Here is a 20469-nt window from a genome sequence, read left to right on the forward strand (position 1 = left end):
ATTTACTTCATTCTTCTGTCTCCCCTGAATGAAAAGACCCTATCAAGAGCCAGTGTTTGGTTTGTCTGTTCTGGGGCATTGTAGAACAACATGGTGGACTCAGTGGTGTCGTGGTAATTGATGAGGTGGGTGTACTACTAGGTAGATAGGTAGGTTACCGATGAGGAAGTGGGCATACTCTCCTATGTATTACAATGGCTTTTTAGCTGATAGGTGGGTATACTGTAACTGGATAGAAAAAGAAGTGGGTATACCCCATATACCTGAGTATACCCTCCACTACACCACTGGGTGGACTCCATGGAAGAGGACCCGCTCTGTATGTAGATATAAATGGCTTATAAGGTAAGGGAAACACAACTGTTCTTATTATCAGGTGATTATAAACTAATGAAAATATAGTTATTAATATCAAATTCCATTTCTGCCATATTTTCCTCCAAAATCCTACACACTGGACCTTTAAATCACAAGCTATGTTTGTTTTGGAGAGGAAGAGACCTCTGCAGATAATTCAGATCCCTTTCACTTTTGATAGTTTAAGCATATTCTGTTAATAGCTACTTTTGCACTTTAACTTAAGTATAAATTTGATCACGACTTTTACTTCTTTGAGTTTTGTGAGAAAGTTAGTTAACCCACCAGGGGGCGCTCTGCGGTCACAGCGCTGCAGCAGCTCAGTTCAACTTTGGACTGAGCTCAGTGAAGATAAAAACCTGTCAGCTTCAGTCGCAGATAAACGAGCACCGTGACACTGTGTATGAATAAACAGACTAACACACACACACATACACACACACACACACACACACACACACACACACACGCCGACTAGAGGCTGTATTTCCACATTCCGCTCGGAGGGGGACACACCCTCAGATCCGGAGGAGGAGAGGTTCAGCCGGGACAGCTGATGGGATGCAGAGAGAAGAAAGACGCTGCTGCCTTTACATTGCTTCTCTCGCGAGCTTCTGACAGAAAACAACGGGGCTGCTGCAACATGTCAATCACAGGTAAGACTACACATGTTCTCAAACAGGTGTGCATGCATGTCTTTAAGTGTATACGTTTGTGCAAATTTGTAAAAGATGTAATCATCCACACAGGGTGCTGTTGCACTTAAGGTGAGTTATAACTTGAAATTATGATAGCCTATAATGTGTTTTGTTTAAAGCTGCAAACAGATATTGAGCAATACTGAGGTCATGGGTCAAAGTCCTCCCTAATGCAACCCCACCCCCTTCCAGAAAATGTGTCCAGACACCCAAAAAATACATAAAATTATCCTATTGATTGTGGTTTTCTACACTGTCAGCCATTAGATTAAGTTTATTTCCCAGCATGCTGTTTAAAAAAACCTCTCTGGCAAAGTACTGAATCGTGCGGCCTATTATTCTTATTTTCTTTAAAATGAACAACATTAAATATTAAAAGAAAAGAGAGAGTCTGGCTTTTAAACAGCACAGCTTTTAATTGTTGGACACTAAAATCCCCAGAATATATCTCTCTGTGTCCTCAGTGGTCGTACAGCTGCAGCCCGTGTTTAAAGTACGAATATTTAACGATTGTCACAAACTGGCTCAGAGTATGTGACAAGAAGGGAGTCCACACAAAAGATTTACTTAAAACAATTTATTAAACTAAAATTAACTTAAATAATCAATGAAGTAGATCAGCAAAGTCAGTCATGAAAGCCATGCATGGGTGAGTGTCAGGCGTGTTGTGGAGGTGTTGAAGGTGCAAACCAAAACCCAATGATGCTCAGTGGATGTCAGCTGAAAGTTAGGGAGAGACCAAGTGACCAGGTTAGGCAGCTTTTATAGCTTGGAGGCCCAGGTGAGCCTAATCATGGTAACGACCCTCCCATGTCTGGCTGAAACATTCTCAAAGACATTGGGAGGGGCGTCACACGATGAAAAGCTGTATGAAAGGAGAATGGAGACCGTTATTTCAGAGGAAGCTCTGCTGCCAGGGAGGATGCAGCAGCTCACATTGTTAGTGAGTGAGATCACCCATGTTCTCCAGATTTAAACCTCGCTCCTCTTGCAGTGGGCACTCTTCACACCCTGAGAGGAGACGATCCAAGCTTCTGTTTGGATGAAGAGGCTTTACGCTCTCAGTTCTGAGGCGCTGTGAGTGTCTCTTGTGTTGTGTGTAACTTCAAATCCAAAGATCAACTCATCTGTCAATATTTAGAGTGCTGGCTTGCCACACATATGCAGAAACACACACAACCCCCTGAGCTGTCAGATTTCTAGACATGTCCAGAGGTGAGCTGACTCTAACCTTTAGACTGTTTCTGTTATCAGGCCGAGATGGAAGTTATCTCAACTGGTGAATGCATAGAATTAGCAACACATACAAAAGTCTTACTTAAAACGTAGACCAAAGCATCCAAATGTAAGCAAATTTTTACCTATGTGCACCAACACAAACTTTTCCTTTTCCTCCTCAGAGTGATAGAGCCCTGAATATATCATCTGTTGATAGCTATCAGTCAGGACAAAAAGCTTTTCACAGAGCACTGCAGCATGCAAATAATGACAGAGTTAGAGGATATGAAATGTTTTATACCAACAGTTCACATGGATGAATTTGAGGTACAAGTTTGAGATTAAAAGCAAACACAAGCTTATCTGTAAACGCAAGCTTTACCACCTTATTTAAAAATTCTTGATTGTCTTTATCAAACATTCAACTGTATTAATCTCCTTCAAAGCATTAAAGCTGTGTTTATTAAAATAACTTTTTGCTAGAATTGCCACTACATCCAGACATAACAGATAATCTGTTACAAGATCATGTTCCTCTGCTTCCTGCTAGTGCTTTTAGTAACTTGGAATGGATGAAAACAACCAAGAGTCAAGGAGTTTTTAAAGCAGCTGTCAATCATGGCACACACTGCTTGGTCAAACTGTCAAACTAGGCAGCACTGATCAAATATGACTCAAAATTTTGTAACTGCATTGCCTATTTCTCGCCAGAAGCATATTTTAGTGTGCTGTTTTGCTGTAAAATGAGAAAGTTTGCCAAAGGTGAAGCTAATTTTAACACATTTATATACTGCTGTGTGGTAGTATCTACAATACATCATGATTAATTTTTAAATTATATATTGTATAAATCATCTTAATCTGTAAAGTAGTTAGGGCCGTCAAATATACACAGTGGAGCAAAAAGGACGATGTTTCCCTCTAGTAGTATGTAGTAGCCTAAAATAGAAATACTCTAAGTACAAGCCCCTTAAAATTGTACTTAAGTACTTGAGTAAATGCACTTAGTTACTTTCCCCTGAGTATAGGCTCTATAACTCCATGTGAGATTATTATTTATTATATTCTAACAAAGCAGTCTAAATAGATATGGATAACATAAGCAACTTTCTTCTTACTTATAATATCTCATCCTCCCACTCTGTCAAACAGTCTGCACTCTTCACATGTTGGATGTATTAGATCATCTTTATACAAGCAACAAAGAGTCAGAGTTTCTTTCCTTTGACGCACACTTCCTGCGTTTGTTAGAGAGACTTTTGCCTTTCAGCTGAAGTCGAGGCTGAAAGTCTACATGTAGGCCTACTCTTCTTATTTCCATGTTTGTTTATTATGTTTTGGGACTGTTAAAGAAGAGCTTTTTTTCCATTTATCAGGGAAGGAGGGTCTAATTTGAGGGTCTATGTTGACTGTATATGGGAAATGTATTGGATATAAGTCCAGTGCTTTTGGAGTGTGACACAATGGATGTGTCGAAAGAACTGCATACTGGACTCCAAGATGGCATCCATTCATAACCAAAAGTTTTCTGCTCAGTACAGCTCCATACATCGACAAAGTAATAACAGAATGACACCTTACACTTACAAATAGCTTTTCTAGTCCACCACTTTGGTCCAGATTGAAATATCTAAGGAACTGGAGGAATTGTGATGCGATTTATTTCAGACCTTCATATTTCCCTCAGGATGAATTGCAGTAACTTTAGTGATTCTGATTTTTCATCCAGCGCTAACATCAGCTCCAAATTTCAGTTTGTCCAACACTTTAGTTTATGACCAACCCACCTGCAAACCCAGGGATATTCCCATCATCCTCAGCTGCACTTAGTGGGCCTTACTAAATGTTAGCATCCTAATGTGCTAAGATGGTTAAAGACGGTGATAATAAACATGATGCCTACTAAAATCCAGTATGTTAGCATCACTGTGAGCATGTTAGCACGCTGACATTAGCATTTACTGTGCCAAAAATACAACCTCACATAGCTGCATGGCTGCAGACTCTCAGTGTTGTTATAACATTTCATGTTTAGCCCGGAAGATACAAAACAGAATAAAGAATAGATGGCCCGGGATGAAGCTGTCAAATAAACACACATTGTACATTTTATTACAGTGAGATCCGTTTTGAAACAATAAGGACAGGAGCATGAAAAATGTCAAAAGGAGCATTAAACTGTGCCCTGAGCGCAGCTGTCTCATTTAATTTCCTTCAGTATTTTCAACATTGTCTTTTTGTTGTTGAAGAGTATGTCATTTTTTCCCATGGATTGTAGTTTCCAGTGTCTAAAATAGTGCAGTGATCTTCAGGAGATAAATATCATGTTAATATAATCCTTCAGCAGCATCTCCAAAATAGAGAGGCAAACAGAACATCAATACTTAAATATTTTGGACACTATATGCAGAGAAGCAACCACCATTTATGTTGATTTATAGCAACAAATAAAGTTTAAATGCTTGATTTTGCATAATTAATTGTTTGGTTTAGCTATTGAATGTCTGTTTTTATCAAAATTAAAAGTCCAAAACCCCAAAATATTCAGTTTCCTGTAATAAAGGACTAAGGAAACCAGGAAATATTCACATTTGAGAAGCTGAAACCAGTGGACTTTTGGAATTTCTGCCTCAAAAGTTACCGAAACGATTAATCATAGTTGTTTGATTGTTACTTGTGATGAGATCTGCAGGAAATTAAAATTGCTGAATTTGATTTCAGGCAGATGATTCCACCTGTTGTTGTAGCTCATTTTCATTAGCAGGTGAATTGAGGTTTCTTTGTGGTTCATAGGTCTAGATGATCACAGCTGACAACAGGGGTCCTGCCTAAACCCTCCACTGCTCATGAATTGGCCCTGTTGTTGAGGAGTTAGCACATTCCTGCCTCCTAACTGTAGAGCAGCTTTCAGCTCTATTGTGGTGTGTGAGGAAGTCTGATGTCACGACCAAACACACTCCCTCTCTTGCTGCCTGCTTCACATGTAAAGTCTTTCAGAAAACACAGGCCCTGTTTATGTCGACCACATCTGCTTTTATGTTAAGGCAGAGTCACTGAGTACACAGGAGTTATAGGAAGTGACCAGCAATTATTTTTTTATGTCTCCAGTAGCAGGGTTTCCCAAATGTTATGTCATGTTACAGTCTCTCAGTAAGACACATGGTAGGAGAGAAACCTGAGGTTAAAATAGTCCCACAGGGGTAATTTCTACTTCATGAAATTACAGTGAAAGCAGTTTCACATTATTTTGGGGACCTTCTCAAACCTCGACAAGGTCATTTATGCTGTTTTCTACCGTGTTTTGTTGTCTTGCGTGTTTGTTCCTTTTCATTTTAACATTAACCTGCCCAGGCACTGTACTTTGTTCGACTCGCCCAACCCAGTTTAAATATATATCATACAGTATTATATATTATGATACACGACATGTACGAGTGGAGAGATGAAAAACATATTTTTCTGTTTCCCAGCTGTTTATAGCTTAAGATATAGGCCTGTTGCTGTTGTTTGGCAAGCAAAATATAAAAAGTATTTTAAACTGGAAACAAATAAAAACAAAGGTTTCTCCATTGGGTTTTATGCTTTGTTTTAAAGGTCCAGTGTGCAGGATTTAGTGGCATCTTGTGGCAGAAATTGTCTATATATTCATAAATATGTTTTCATTAGTTTATTCTCACCTGAAAATGTTTTTGTTACCTTAATATGAACTGTTTATATCTAGATATGGAGCAAGTCCTCTTCCACGGTGTCCGCCACGTTGTTTCCATAGTGGCCCAGAACGGACAAACCAGGACACTGGCTCTAGGGTTTGGCAATTTCATGTTTTCACCTCAACCACCATAGCTCTCCTACATTCTTGAAACATGGGAGAATTTTCACTTCTGAAACTTCACCACTAGATGCCACTAAATCCTACACACTGGACCTTTAAGTATATTATATGATTATATGTTTTTTTTTGTTTTTTTTCACAACTGTTAAGCCTGATTTATGATCCTGCGTTAAATCAACGACGTCGTAGAGTACGTGGCTACGCAGGAGGCTCACCGTAGCCCCCAGCGTAGCCTGACGTGCACCTCCCAAAAAATATTACTACACGTCGAGGTGACGCAGACCCAGCACAGACCGAGAGGGCTGTGATTGGTTTGCTTGGTAGCAACGCATTTTCGGTTCCGTATTTCCAGATTGCGCCATCCCCGCCATCTTTAAACATCTTCTGTTGCAATGTAGATGTTGCAGTATTAACATACTTTCTTCGACATCCAACAACTCCAACTCCAGCAAGATTCTCTCTCTCTCGGTCGCTGTTGTTCACTGTGACTGGAAAAGCCGGAAGCTAAACAAAGAATCAACTAGAGACGACGATAACCATTTAGGAAAGGAACGCAGCCCCCTACCACTCTGGCGGTGAATTGCACCACGACGAAATGGAGTGACGGAGAAGTTCAAAGGGTTCACGACAGCGTCACGGCAACGATGTAGGTATGTCGTAGGTACGCCGCAGAACCATAAATCAGGCTTTACTGTGTTTTTTACTGCACTTGGTATGTTATGTATTCTAATAACTGTTTTAAAAGACCTGTTAGTACATGTGAAAAGTTAGCAGGTTGTTTAGAATTTTAAGGGTACGTTTATACATGAGCGAAATTAACATTTTTCACCTTCCTTCCGCTTCCATTTACTTCCATTCAATGGGAGTGAAAACATTTGCTTCCAGTGGCAAAGCACATCTTCACATTGCGTGGAGTTCGACTTTGGCAAACTTTGACCGGCAAAGTTGCAGCCTCAATCAATAGCAAAGAAATATGTGTGGAGGGGACGTTGACTGTTGTTGTGTTTAAGCCAATATTATATGATATTAATCATGAAAAATATAAATTGCACTACATAAAAGATGCTGCCTGGCTGTCAGTGAGTTGGGAGACAGGCATGGAGTGTAAGACAATTGACAATGTACCATTAACATTATAGCTCTCATTAAACTAAAACATAAATGAAGAAAAACAGCCCAGCAACAGGCATAAATACAAACACACACATCTGTGACAAAGGAAAAAAACGAAACAAAGATCATTTAGGCTGCTCCATAGGTGGGAATTTGGAAAATTTTTGCAATAAAACCCTGGTTAGCTTTTTGCATCAGATTTCAGGGAGCTTAAAGACTAAGCAAACAAGATAACCTGCTTGTTGACCTACTTTAGGCTTCAGCTTTACCTTCAGGTAATGTTTGTACAACTTCCATCTGCCAATTAACAGCGCAGCCTTCACGTGAAAAGTCATTGCAGCATCTGTTTCCTCTCCAACAGCCAAACACTGGACTCCTGATCCCTACTGACCCGTGTCACCATGCCAACTCCCACGATCCTCACAGCAACCAGGAGTCCTCAGAGAAGCTTCTAGGTTTACAGCTGTGAGCCTTCATAACGTGGATCCTCTCCAGTGCTGAGAGAGAGAGACCAGGAGGCAGGTAGGGCTGAGAGAGAGGCAGGGGACACTGCAGTAACAATATGGTATGATAAAGTTACAGTCTGTACTTTACCATATTTTGTGTTTCAGAGATGGTTTGCCAGTGGTGTGTCCTGCTGATTTTCATCTTGCTGGCGAAGATGGGACTTGCGGGTGGATGTGTGTGTCCAGCAGCCACCATTTTGTCCCAGTTTCCCTCTGAGGTTCCTACTGACGTCTGTTGCTTGAACTACTCCGGCTCTGCTTTCAGCCATGTGCCCTGGTCTGTGTTTACCAATGAGACAAATATAAAGACTCTGGATCTCTCCTTCTGTAATATCACTTCTCTTAATGTGAGTGAAAAAGTAGTCTCTACATTGCAAAAGGTTTACTTAGGTCATAACAGACTAACGGTGTTGCCAAGGGGGTTTCTTGCCAGCCAGCCGAGCCTGAAGGAGGTGGATCTGAGCAGAAACCAGATTCAGGAGCTTCCTGAGGGTTTTCTCCAAGACTCAGATAGCCTCCAGAAGCTTTATCTGCAGGGAAACCAGTTACGCTTCCTGCCGGGCTCTTTGCTACAGAAGCCCAGTCTGCAAACACTGGAGCTGGATGGGAACCCCTGGGACTGCTCCTGTTTGTTACTGGAAGGCCTGGAGGAAGGCAGGAAGGTTAACAGGACTATTAACCTACAGACTCTGGTGGGGAACTTGACCTGTGTCTCTCCCAGGTACCTGGCTGGCAGGATTGTGTTCTCGGTGAGGCTTAGCGACGCATGCCGCCCAGCTGGCCTCACCGCACTCTTCATCGTGCTCCCTCTTCTCATCCTCTCCGCCTTGGTGCTTTGCTGGTGCTGTGGGAGAAAGAGGAAGAGAAAAGAAGCACCAGTAAGCACATCTAAAAAGAGAGCCTCCAGCTCCAGCTGTAACGGCCAGAAGCATCGCAGCAAGCAGAAACCTGCAGCCAGTGAGCCGAGTAAAGCTGGAAGCTCTGGCAGTGAGGGGATCCTGAAGAACCAGCTGCTGCTACGCCCGTCATCCACCCTGCTGGGCAGCACCAGGGACATTTATGAAGAGGTGGAGGTTAAGGTGGGCTCAGTGGAGTCTCTTCCCCGAGTTTCCTTACGTTGTTCCAGCTTCACAGAAGGGAAGCAGGGTCCCGAAGGGCCTGACAGAGCCAGCAAGACAGACCTGGACACAGTCAGCGTGACTGAAGTGATGAAAGACTCAGCTGACAGAGAGAAGGCTTACCTGACTCAGTCAACTGAATACTACAGCCTGGTGCCGGGTATCGAACTGGAGGACTCAGACCACGGCGAATATGAGAATGTGGACCTCTCGTGACACCATTTTAAAGGAATAGTTCAACATTTTGGGAAATATGCTTATGTTTTCATGATGATAATTAGATGAGAAGATCTGAACCTACTGAGTCTACTCATGTTTGTTTGTTAAAAGCTGTTAAAGGTATACTATGCAGGATCCCTCTCAGTCATCACCTTTGACCCCATAGCAGTGTGTGGTGGTGTCTGTATCTGTCCTCTGCCTCTACTTTCTTATTTTCTTCTATATTGGTTTGTTCAGGACATGTCTGGGTGTCAACCTTTGGTGTGTAGCCTCCAGCAAATAGCAGCACAAAGTCTGGACTCGATAAAAATGTAGTGACCTGCTGTCTCCATCTCTCTTGTCTGCTTTGTGGATGCGAGCTGCAGGTCTGTGTGTCTGTTTGATTGAGGACCAGATTGAGCCATACACACAGAGAGCAGAGAAGCCAAGCGGACAGGCTGACGCATGCGCTTCCTTTGAATTCAAACAAAACCACTTCATGGTTGTGCAGAGGTGTGGGCGTGTTTTTTTGTGCTTTAGAACATGACTGAAAATAATGTTTTATTTTCCTGATCACTGCTTTGTTCTTTTTAACACCGTTCCTGCTCCTCATTCGCTCTCGAGCTTGAGTGACCACTGCTGCTCTCTCAATTAGAGGAGGGGCCAAGTTTGAATGTTGTGTTTTCAAACAGTCAGCTACAAAACCTGCATAGTATACCTTTAAAATTTTCCTGTGAAAGTTTAATGAGCTGCACCCACTGAAACTAACAAACTGATGTGACCTGTAGAAATTTATAACTTTTTCTACAATCAAACTAGCTGTTTCTCCCTGCTTCTTGTCTTTATGCTAAGCTAGGCTAATCACGTCCTGGCTCCAGCTCTGTACTCAACTCAAAAACAAGGTGCACCTATAGGAATCATATTTCGCAAAGTGTCAGATTATTCCTTTAAGAGAGACACTGTGTGTGTACGTGTGTTACAGAAAAAGCGGGTTATCTATGGACACACAGAGAGAGTGTGGTCCGACCACTGTAGTATCACAATGTAAGAGGAAGTGATTTAATCTGGGCCTTTTCCTGTGGGACCTGAGGAACGCAGTGACGGTTTGAAAGGGAGGCCCACTTTTTTCACTCTGGAAAAAACTACTCAACATTAAAGACACAAAGACATTTTTTTCTATTTGATGTTTCTATTTCACTCCATGCAAATGTACACTACTGTCTTAAGGTCTTTAACAAAGAACAGGACATGTTTTTGTCAATACTTACTTACTCTAAGTCAAGTAAGCTTTTGTATGTACTTTTCTTTACCTCACCCATGTATAATTGTCATATGCATTCCAGTTTGACTTGGATACAGGATGTTCCGGATCCTTCACCTTAAGCTGCACACCCAGAAATGTAGGTGCAGAGCAATGACTAATCCCATTGCAATGCTGCCAGTTAATTCATTGTGAAATGTGGAATGTAAAGCTCAGATGAGAAGTCTAAATTTATGGATGTCATCAAGCAAGGGCGAAGGGTTTGCATGCTCATGCTTTACGTCACATTTCAAAATGTGCATGTATGTTGGAAAATATCAGGGCGGTCAGATCTAAATGCAGGTGCATGCTGGTTCGAGATAAAAATCTGTTTAGTGCATACATCATGACACTGGAAAGGAGACCTACACAAAAGCCAAACACTGAACATGAGGGTCATCATGGAGGTGCAGGACACAGACATGCTATTCTTATCTAAGATGTGGAAAACAGACGGACGTCTCACCCTCACACAAATGCTAATTGGTTCTTGTTCAGTGAGACAGACGCAGAGAGAGAGACAGTGGGTGCAGCTATGAGGGTGTGGAGCTTCCTGGAATTTAAAAGAACAGAGATGTATTTTCCGAAGGGTTTTTACATATTTTCCATCACAGCTTTATTTATCAACATTGTAAGGTTCACTGCCAGAAGCCTTAAGGTCAAAAGACGAGCAGATAAATGAGTAAATGTTGCATTTTGTAATTTTGTACACAGAAAAATAGCATAAATTTAATTGTTAACAGGGCTGTATGGACTGGTTGCTGAGGTCAAGTCTTTCTTCTTTTATTTTTAGCAACCTGTGCTTTATTTATTTTCTCTATCTCTAATTATTGTTCATATGCCTCTCAGACTGCACATAAGCAGTTAAAGGATAAAGTCAGTTTTCATCCAGCTCTGTGTCATCGCAGTCTGTGCAGATGAGCAGTGTTTGGCTTCCCCCTGTGCCGCCAACACCCAGAGCACCCCATTCATTTGCCTACAGAGTTGTGCCAGGTGACCAAAACATGTCACTGATGGTGCAGTTTTTACATGCTAACGACTGAAACGACTGAACGATTGTGCTTTTGGCTTTGGAATGGCTAAAAGAAAAAGAACTTCTTCCAAACTTCCAGGCTCTTTAGATAATGAGTATCATTCATGCTACAGTGTCATATTTGAAAGGCCTGCTGTACTTATGGTTGCTAAGCTACTGGGCTGTTGGCGGGATGGGTTTCACCAACAGTCAACTGAGTCTTTTAGACTCAATATATTTTGATTTGACTTGTTTTCAGGCAGCAAATAATGCATAAATGACCAGTCATTGTTTAGATGGAGAGAGGATTTCAGTCCTGTCAGTATGGAAAAGGCTTTGAAAAAGCAATTAGACCTTCATGTTGGGAAATTTACAGAAAATATCTTTGAAATACATAAATAAAAAATAAAGAATCCAAATTAATTGACTTTTTAGAGGTCTATGATCAAAACTCTCTGAGAGTGATAAGGCCCATGACCTCAGTATTTGAAGTTTGAAGTAAAATTATCCTCAGTGGAGTGTTTGATTGTAAAACTGCTGTGCTAACAGCTGCTAAATAACATAAACTAGCATTAATTAATAATCCTCTGTTAAAACAAGATGGGTATACTGGTATGATTTGTAATAAAGGCACTGATTTTTATCATGTTTATACAGCCAGATGCACTATCTTGATTGTTTTTTGTATGCAAAACATTCTGATAATGAAAGACAAATAAAATGCTTTTTAAGATTTCTGTGTCAGGATTGTGTATGATGATGATGATGATGATGATGATGATGACAAACATTAGAAACAAAAGAGGAAAGTAAAACAGTGTCATTAGTCTGCTGCATTTTGTGAGAGCATGCTCCAGATCTTTTCATCCAAGCTTCATTTTCCGTGGCCCTGTAGCTCTTTCTGCCCCGACAATGACCCAGGCCGGCCCCAGATACCTGAAATCCCACTTTTCTTTTGAGCTCTAATTTCACTCACCGTGGGAAGTTGTAATTACCGCATTGGGTTACCCATACGATCAGTCTGTCCTGTTCTCAGAGGTCTGACCCACGACCAGTAGATCCAGCAGCCGAGGCCAGGAAATGACTGGGCAGAGAACAGTTGCTGGAGTATTTATGGATGCTGATCTGGGAGTTTATTTAATCTAGATCAAGATCCCAGAGCAACCACTGACTCGAGATTTACACAGGATGAAGACCCCAAAAATAAAGTGGAAAGTCCTGGTCAGATAGTTTTGAAAATATACTGAGCCATATTTACAGTGGTGGAAGATCAGATCTTTTACTTAAGCAAAAGTAACAGTTAAAGTCCTGCATTCAAATCTTACTTAAGTGAAAGAGCATAAGTATTACCATTAAAATATATTTAAAGTACCAAAAGTAAAAGTACTTACTATGCAGAATGACGCATTTCAGGATGATTTATATTACAGTACTTGAGTAAATGTACTAAGTTTATATTCTACTGCATATTTAAACACAAAAATCAGAATTAATATAAACAGGAAATCAAAATAATGTACTTTACAGACTCATGTGACGGATAAATCTCAGAAAGTGTGGAGTGCAAACAGCTGATCTGTACTGTCATAGATCAGGAACATTATAAGTGAGCCCACTGACATGGTTTTGAATATGTCAGGTGTCCTTTTAATGTTTTCTGTCAATAAAAGAGCGTTTAGGTTGTCTTTGTTTATGAGATAAATACAGGCAGTGAGGCCTCAGGGCTGAGGCTGAGAGCTCTACTGTACATCACAACTGCGCCATCTAGTGACAGGAATGGAAACTACCATAAATCAGCCAAACAAAACACACTGAGAGTACTACTATTGCTATGAATGCTTGAATGTATTGGTAATAAATGTAATAAGTCAAAGATATAGACACTGTGAGGCTCATAAGTGCAGCTGAGCGAGTGACACAGATACAGACAAATAATAGGGAAGTCCAAAGTGATCACTCCTCCACGCTGTGATGGAGGATGAATGGTCTCATAAATACCCTGTCAGGGGGAGAGCAAACAGGGTGAGAGGATAAAACAGACTCAGATTTACAATAGACTGCTGTAACGATGTGAAAAACAAACAAGTGAGCAGAGAAGAGCGGCCAATGACAAAAGGGCGAGAGATGTGTGGGGTGGACTCGTCTGACACTGTAAAGATGTTTGCTGTTAATCACCGATGGCCAGAACTGTAAATAACACTGTAGGGCCTCTGCTGTGCAAATCAGTCTGTGTGTGTGTGTGTGTGTGTGTGTGTGTGTGTGTATGTTTTATTTGATTTGGCGGGCATTCAATTCACTCAGATAACAGGTCCAAAGTACTGAGTTGAATTGTGTAGCATCTGGAAAAGATATGCTAACAGAAACCATGTGAATGCTCACAAACTACTGTGTTTTTCAACTTCTAATTATAAATACAACTTTATTTAAACACAGAAGGGGTTAAAACTCTTTCCTTGGTTCCCTTTTTTATTGTTAGTTATTATTGTTTTCATTAAAATGCCAGACATGTAGCCTAAGGGAAGGCCTAATTTTAATGTTGGACAATAATGTGTTTGTCTCTGATATTCTTCCTCACGCAGGATGAAAACACATTTTCTTCCTTGTTGTTGGAAGTTATTTTAAAATATTAATAAAGATATTGCTGAAAAAAACAAACTCTTTCACATACTCAGCACCACATAGATCATTAAACATATAAAACAGACTAACAATGTTTATTATAAATCATAAAGAGAATAATCAATTCATAGATTCATAGAGCACATAAGCTTAAAACAGTAAAAATACGATTCATAAAATAACAGAAATATATGATTTAAAATAACTATTACAATTATTTAAATTCTTTAAAATGACTGCATAAAACCATGACACTGTTGATCACAACCTTCAAAGGAAATGAGTTTAAAGGCTTTTAAAGAAATGAGTTCCTGGTTCCTATTTCTTCAAGGAGATCTACATAAAATAAAATGTTGGTCTCTTTTTCTTAATGCCTATATAAAGGAAGTATATTTCTATTATTATTATTTTTTCAGCCTATGAGAGCATAAAAATCAGGTCCCAGTTGCTCGGGACTGAAACAAGCAACTGAATGTAACAATCAATTATTAAATTGACAGAAAATAAATCTGCAGCTATTTATAACCTCTTTAAATTCCTCTTTAACATTGCTTATGTAAATGTTTTTATCATAACATTATTCAGTTTGTGTATTAATGTGTGTATGTAGGTTGGTTGTATGTATGAAATATGTACTGTACAGAATGTTGCATGTTCTGTATGAACGTCTTAATCGATATACTGTATAAATAAATGTATTTAATATTATTATTGTTGTTATTTCAATTATTCTTTATAAGATTTCTGTCATTTTTAACATTTCTGAGGTCATTTTGTGATGAGCAATTTGTCTTCATTTTCTGACATTTTGTTGAACAAATTTACTGATTAATTTATGAAAATAATCTGCCAATGAATCAGGGTTAAATTAATAATTAAACATGGACAGAGACACATCAGCTCTGTGAGAAAACACAAACTCTATAATCAGCATTTATCAACTCCAAAGACTTGTCACTGAACAATAATCAATACTTTTAAACACTGGGGAATTTGCTGTGAGCTTTACAGTTTCTAAATTGGTAACACCTAAACCAGTGTAATGATCAAATGTAAAAGTCTGCACCATCACAACATATTTTAATAAGAGGTTGTCTCCACGCATTCAGTAACTGTAGGTGTGTATCTGCTGGGTTTCAGGTTCCCAGGTAATAAATTTAAGATGTTAATTTATGACAGCACAACAGAAAGGTTTAAATTGACACCCAGAGGAAGAACCTTTCTTCCCAGGACAGCAGGACTCGACACCTGATCAGATGATACACCTGCCTTCATAGGTGAGACACATTTTTAGATATGTTTTTATGGGAAATGGATGTAAATAAAATTAATATTACGATGTGTATCACACATTTATATTTTACAGGATTTTTTTGTTGTTGTTGTTACAACACAGAATAAACCCAGACATGACAGTTTCTTACACCGTTGAAGTGGCCGATGCTCGATTTGGTGGCTTCTCAAAGCTGCTGTTCAGGTGGAAGGGAAGTATCTACAGGCTACTTTACAAAGACTTCCTGGTGTTCTGTGCAGTTTATCTGTTTTTCAGTGTGTTTTACAGGTAAAGTGACCGCTTTCATCATTTAGTGATTACTACAGTATGAATGTATGGAAGCCCATTTCAGCCAGAGTGATGAAAAAAAGTCCTGGATGTCATTATGACAAACTTTGTTAAAATAATAACTTAATATGTCAAAATTTTGAGAAAGCTTTCCATTATTTTTGAGACACCAAGTCATTATTTTGAGATGCTGACAAATCTTCCAATCAGATGTACATTTTAGCAGCCTGCTTTTACAATGCTGAGCACCTCACTTTTTTCCCATTTATGCACCTGGCGTTTTTGTAAAAGCATCCTGAACACATCATGTTGAAAAAACAACTCAGAGCACAAAAGCCCCTGATGTCATTGCCTTTATTTTCATGTTGCACAATCAGATTAACTGAAAGTCAGGCCATCTGTGGTGGTGGTGATGACAACAAGTGGTAGCACACATGGTTTGTGTTAAGCTAGCGTTAGCTCACTTTAACAGTCACCCGAGGCAAGCTGCAAGACATCTCCTACAAAACTGTGACCCTAACTACTTTCTAACATTTTACAAAGCGTAACTAGGCTTGACGATTGACAGGTTGTTAAACTGTCCCCAACTCACTCTAAAATAAGCTTTGAATTGACAATCCAGGCGAAGCTCCTGGACCAGCATTTCTCCACTTTCTGAGGGTGTCAAGGATGTCTGTTTCCATGTGTACAGTCCCCAGTGCCCTTCCCACGTCCATTTTCTTTGCAAATTCTAAGGTGTGAGAGTTTACTTCACTGGAAAATAGAGGTTAAGGAAGGACAAGTGATTCAGTGGTTGCCAAGTAACAATAAAAAAAAAAAATTGAAACGGCACAGCAAGCTTCAAAAAGTGCTGTCTGATCGGGGCCTAAGTCATTATTTTAATAAAGTTTCTCATTATTTTGACATACAAACTCATTATTTCGAAGAAGTTTCCCTTTAGAATGACTTCAGGGATTTCTTTTCCTTATTACACTGGCAGGAATGAGCTCCCATATAATCAAGTGTTTGTGGCTCAACAGTGGAAGTTTTTATTTTCCTCACAGGTTCCTCCTCACACCAAGGCAGCAGGACCTGTTTGAGCGTATCGCCCTTTACTGTGACAACTTCACCAACTCCAACTTCATCCCAGTTTTATTTGTACTGGGTGAGTCTGATTGAACTGGCTCCTGCTTACACAAGCCAAATCTGAAGATAATAATTCCTTTATTTTTCTGTCCCAGGTTTCTATGTGACCCTGGCCTTTAACCGCTGGTGGGGTCAGTACACCAGCTTCCCGCTGCCTGATAACCTGATGATGGTGGTGTCTGGGAACGTCCATGGGGCAGACGAGAGGGGTCGTCTGCTGCGACGGACACTCATGAGATATGCCAACTTATCCTCAGTTCTTATCCTCCGCTCCATCAGCACAAGAGTTCGTAAGCGTTTCCCAACTTTGGAGCACGTAGTGGAGGCTGGTAAGAACAACAGTGGACAGGAATTAAAAGCATTTACTGCAGTATTAAAGTAAAACACTACCTCAATATACTTTTTACTGTCACCTCAGATATCTGAAAATAAAGTGTTGCTATTTTTACTGCACTTTAGTTCTCTAAAACCTGAAGTTATTATTAGTTAATTTGTATAAAATGGTTTTGCTGGTTAATAAAATATGAGACATAACAGAAGTTACTGAGCAAAAAAAGAAGAAGCAGTTGCTATTAAGATCAGGGTAAATTTAGCACAAAACACTGAGGGGATGCCCATAAATTGATTGTTTTAGATTTTTAAAACAAAGTTAAATTGCCTAGTAATACCAAGTATACTAAAATTATGAGAGGATAAACATATTTTACTTTTCATTCTATCTGCTCTGTGGTTTTTCCCATGTTTTTATCTACTTCATTTTTATTCATCACTCAATGACTTTTCTGATCTTTCTTATCTTATCTTATCTTATCTTATCTTATCTTATCTTATCTCATTTTCATACATTATGGCACCTAACAGAAAAGGCTCTGCATATTTACAGATGTAAATATGCACAAATATGCATTTAGATTAAAAAAAGAACTTCCCAGAGATCTCCATTTTACACCCCATCCATCTTAAAATAAGTCTTTTAAGCATCTTTTATTATACTCCATTAAAATATGTACTGTTTCTTAATAAAAATGTTTGAATCTTTTCCCCCACTAGGTAAATAGTTGGCAGAGTGCCTGACTTCAGTTATGATATTGCTTTATAGAGATGTTTTGATTGTTTGTGGACTATAAACTCTGTTGACGTTCGCTTATCTAATGTTTTATAAAACACCTTGGATCACAAATATCTTTTACATCTGTTACCAACTGTCTTATCTCTGTGCAGGCTTTATGACCACACATGAGCTGAAGAAGTTTGAGTCTCTACACTCTGATTTCAACAAGTACTGGATGCCTTTGACTTGGTTCACAAACCTGGCATCCAGAGCCAGAGAGGAGGGTCGAGTGAGGGACGACATTGCTTTGAGACTGCTGATGGATGTGAGTGGGTTTTACACTTAGGCCTACTATATAAACAATGCAGGAATGAAAAATGAGAAAATTCACTTGTAATCTTAAATGTGTTATCTGCAGCCTCAGTGTGTCGGCGCATTCTTTATAAATGTATAATATGTATTTATACCTGCAGGAGCTGAATAACTACAGAGCCAAGTGTAGCCTCCTGTTCCACTATGACTGGATAAGCATCCCCCTGGTCTACACCCAGGTAGGATCAGGAGCAAGCAGGGGTTACAAGACAAAACTATCATCAACAAATTGTATTTTACTTCATTTGATGGCTATTTATCATCTTTATCTTGAGTCTTAATTCGAAATACAGTCAAACTTTACCACTTTCATACAAAATGAATACAAAATTCATTATAAAGCTGACCACTGTTTTTTTTTCCAACCCATGTAGGTGGTTACCTTAGCAGTTTACTCTTATTTTGCCTTTTGTGTGATTGGTCGACAATTTCTGAACCCTGAGAAAGGATACAAGGATCACAAGCTGGACATGTACATCCCTGTTTTCACCCTGCTGCAGTTCTTCTTCTATGCTGGCTGGCTCAAGGTGAGATGACACATTCATGTTTCACTTGTAGAAAACAGATAGTGTTTAGATTTGCAATTTCATGACATGTCTCCACTCTGTAGGTGGGGGAGCTGATCATCAATCCATTCGGTGAGGACGATGATGACTTTGAAACCAACCAGCTGATTGACAGAAACATTCAGGTTGTTCCCCTCAAGGATTCTCCCTAATATAGCCAGTCTCAACACGTAAAATAAGTGCTGACTGTTTACTGTCTCTTCTCTCTGTTTCTGTAGGTGTCAATGCTGGCTGTAGATGATATGTATCAGAACCTGGCTCCAATTGTGAAGGACAAGCACTGGGCGCAGAGACATTTCTCCATCCCTTACACTCTGTCAACAGCAGCAGAGACTCTCAGACCGGCCTTCAAAGGCTCCACTTTTGACATGAGGTCAACTCATTTTACCTTTTATGTTTCAGTGCATTTTATTGCTGCTTCACAGTCGAGTAAAATCACAAACAAAATGTCATTTATATATATATATTATTATACATATTTGCAGGATGAGTGCAGAGGATCTTGAGATTCACCAGCCTGCAGACACTCCTGGAAAGAAACAGTATTTAACTCTTACAGGCTCTCTGGGCGACGGTCTCGACAGTCTTCTGCAGAGAGGCAAAGGTATCCTGAGAGGTGTGAGCCTGCCGTCTCTGATGGATGTCTCACCTATGGTCTCACCACACCCAAATGAGGAAGATGATTCTGATACTTCCCCTGAGGGTGACACCAACACCAGCAACCACAAAGAACAAGAAAATGCACTCATCAAAGTTGCAGTGGAGTACAACTAGTGAAAATGAATCTGATACTTAAACACATTGTGTGTTTTTGAAACAAGAAAGTTTTTAATGGTGTGATTTGGTGATTTGTCTCAACTCAATCAATTTGTGAAATAAACATAATAAGTCTTATTAATATTGTATGTTTGAAAATTAATGTAATTATCCAATGCTTTAACTTTTCTTTTATGATAATAGGCTAAACATGGGATCTTGATCATTGATTCATAGCGAGAGAACAAACATTTCTTTTTGAGTGCTTTAAAATATTCTTTTACCTGTCTTGTTCAGTAATTCACATGTATCCTACATGTTATCCTTCATGATTTATTCTCTTAAATTTTCATCCCCTGTATCAGCCAAGCACATGTCATAAACACAGAAGTCCTCTCAGACATAACAGCAGATACACTGGTGTAACATAACCTTGTTTTATATGTATTATACAGTACAGTCTGTATACAAGGGTGAAAGAAATAATAATATGTAATAATAATAATAATAATAATAATAATAATAATAATAATAATAATAAATCTTTGTTTTAGTAGGCTAACAGTGGTAATGTCACAAAATACTCTATTAAATAAAAGTGTTTAAAATGTTTTTTCTACAAAATAAATAAACTAAGTATCAAAAATAAAAGTTCTCTTTATGCAGCTTTTAGTGCATACCTTATTATATTTTATATTCCTGGATTATCATTAGTGATGCATTAATCAAGCAGCACTTTATTGTTGTAGCTGGTGGTTGATTTTATATTCTATTGGTTGCTTTAATCTGCAATTATGCATCATATTTTATAAGATTATCAGAGTTGTATGAATACATTTTTATTTGCAAGTAACTGTGGCTGACATATTTGTAGTGGAGTGTATTGTAAGGTATTGTAACAATTATTTATTTGAAATTTAGTAAAGTATTAGTATATAGAAAAACGGCATGAAATGAAAATACTCAAATAAAGTACAAGTTCTTTAAAGCTGTGCTTAAAAACTTGAGTATATAAAGTACAGGGTAGGATGTTTTAATTTAACTCCACGTGGCCTGTACAGAAAAGA

At 39.1% G+C, this 20469-nt stretch overlaps 2 protein-coding genes across 6 annotated transcripts; both read left to right on the top strand.

Moving 5' to 3' along the window:
- The first annotated feature begins 724 nt into the window (after nucleotides 1–724).
- On the top strand, nucleotides 725–12085 carry LOC117271603 (uncharacterized). Of its 2 annotated transcripts, none has more exons than XM_033649887.2 (3): nucleotides 725–1013; nucleotides 7580–7740; nucleotides 7830–12085. In XM_033649887.2, exon 3 carries the CDS (start codon nucleotides 7832–7834, stop codon nucleotides 9056–9058), a length of 1227 nt encoding a protein of 408 aa, XP_033505778.1. In that variant the 5' UTR covers nucleotides 725–1013; nucleotides 7580–7740; nucleotides 7830–7831; the 3' UTR covers nucleotides 9059–12085. The 2 variants fall into 2 exon arrangements, with proteins under 2 accessions (XP_033505778.1, XP_033505779.1); XM_033649888.2 differs by lacking the exon at nucleotides 725–1013 and adding an exon at nucleotides 2020–2132.
- Nucleotides 12086–15177: 3092 nt separating this feature from the next.
- best4 (bestrophin 4) lies at nucleotides 15178–20031 on the top strand. Of its 4 annotated transcripts, none has more exons than XM_033650144.2 (10): nucleotides 15178–15248; nucleotides 15368–15532; nucleotides 16576–16676; nucleotides 16753–16986; nucleotides 17879–18033; nucleotides 18182–18259; nucleotides 18455–18607; nucleotides 18691–18771; nucleotides 18865–19019; nucleotides 19132–20025. In XM_033650144.2, the coding sequence occupies exons 2-10, from the start codon at nucleotides 15381–15383 to the stop codon at nucleotides 19418–19420; spliced, it is 1398 nt and encodes a 465-aa protein (XP_033506035.1). In that variant the 5' UTR covers nucleotides 15178–15248; nucleotides 15368–15380; the 3' UTR covers nucleotides 19421–20025. The 4 variants fall into 4 exon arrangements, with proteins under 4 accessions (XP_033506035.1, XP_078029158.1, XP_078029157.1 ...); XM_078173032.1 differs by having other exon boundaries at nucleotides 15180–15248; nucleotides 15368–15453; nucleotides 16574–16676; nucleotides 19132–20031; XM_078173031.1 differs by having other exon boundaries at nucleotides 15201–15248; nucleotides 15338–15453; nucleotides 16574–16676; nucleotides 19132–20031.
- Nucleotides 20032–20469: the final 438 nt, after the last annotated feature.

Source organism: Epinephelus lanceolatus, chromosome 12 (assembly GCF_041903045.1).
Source record: "Epinephelus lanceolatus isolate andai-2023 chromosome 12, ASM4190304v1, whole genome shotgun sequence".
NCBI lineage: Eukaryota > Metazoa > Chordata > Actinopteri > Perciformes > Serranidae > Epinephelus > Epinephelus lanceolatus.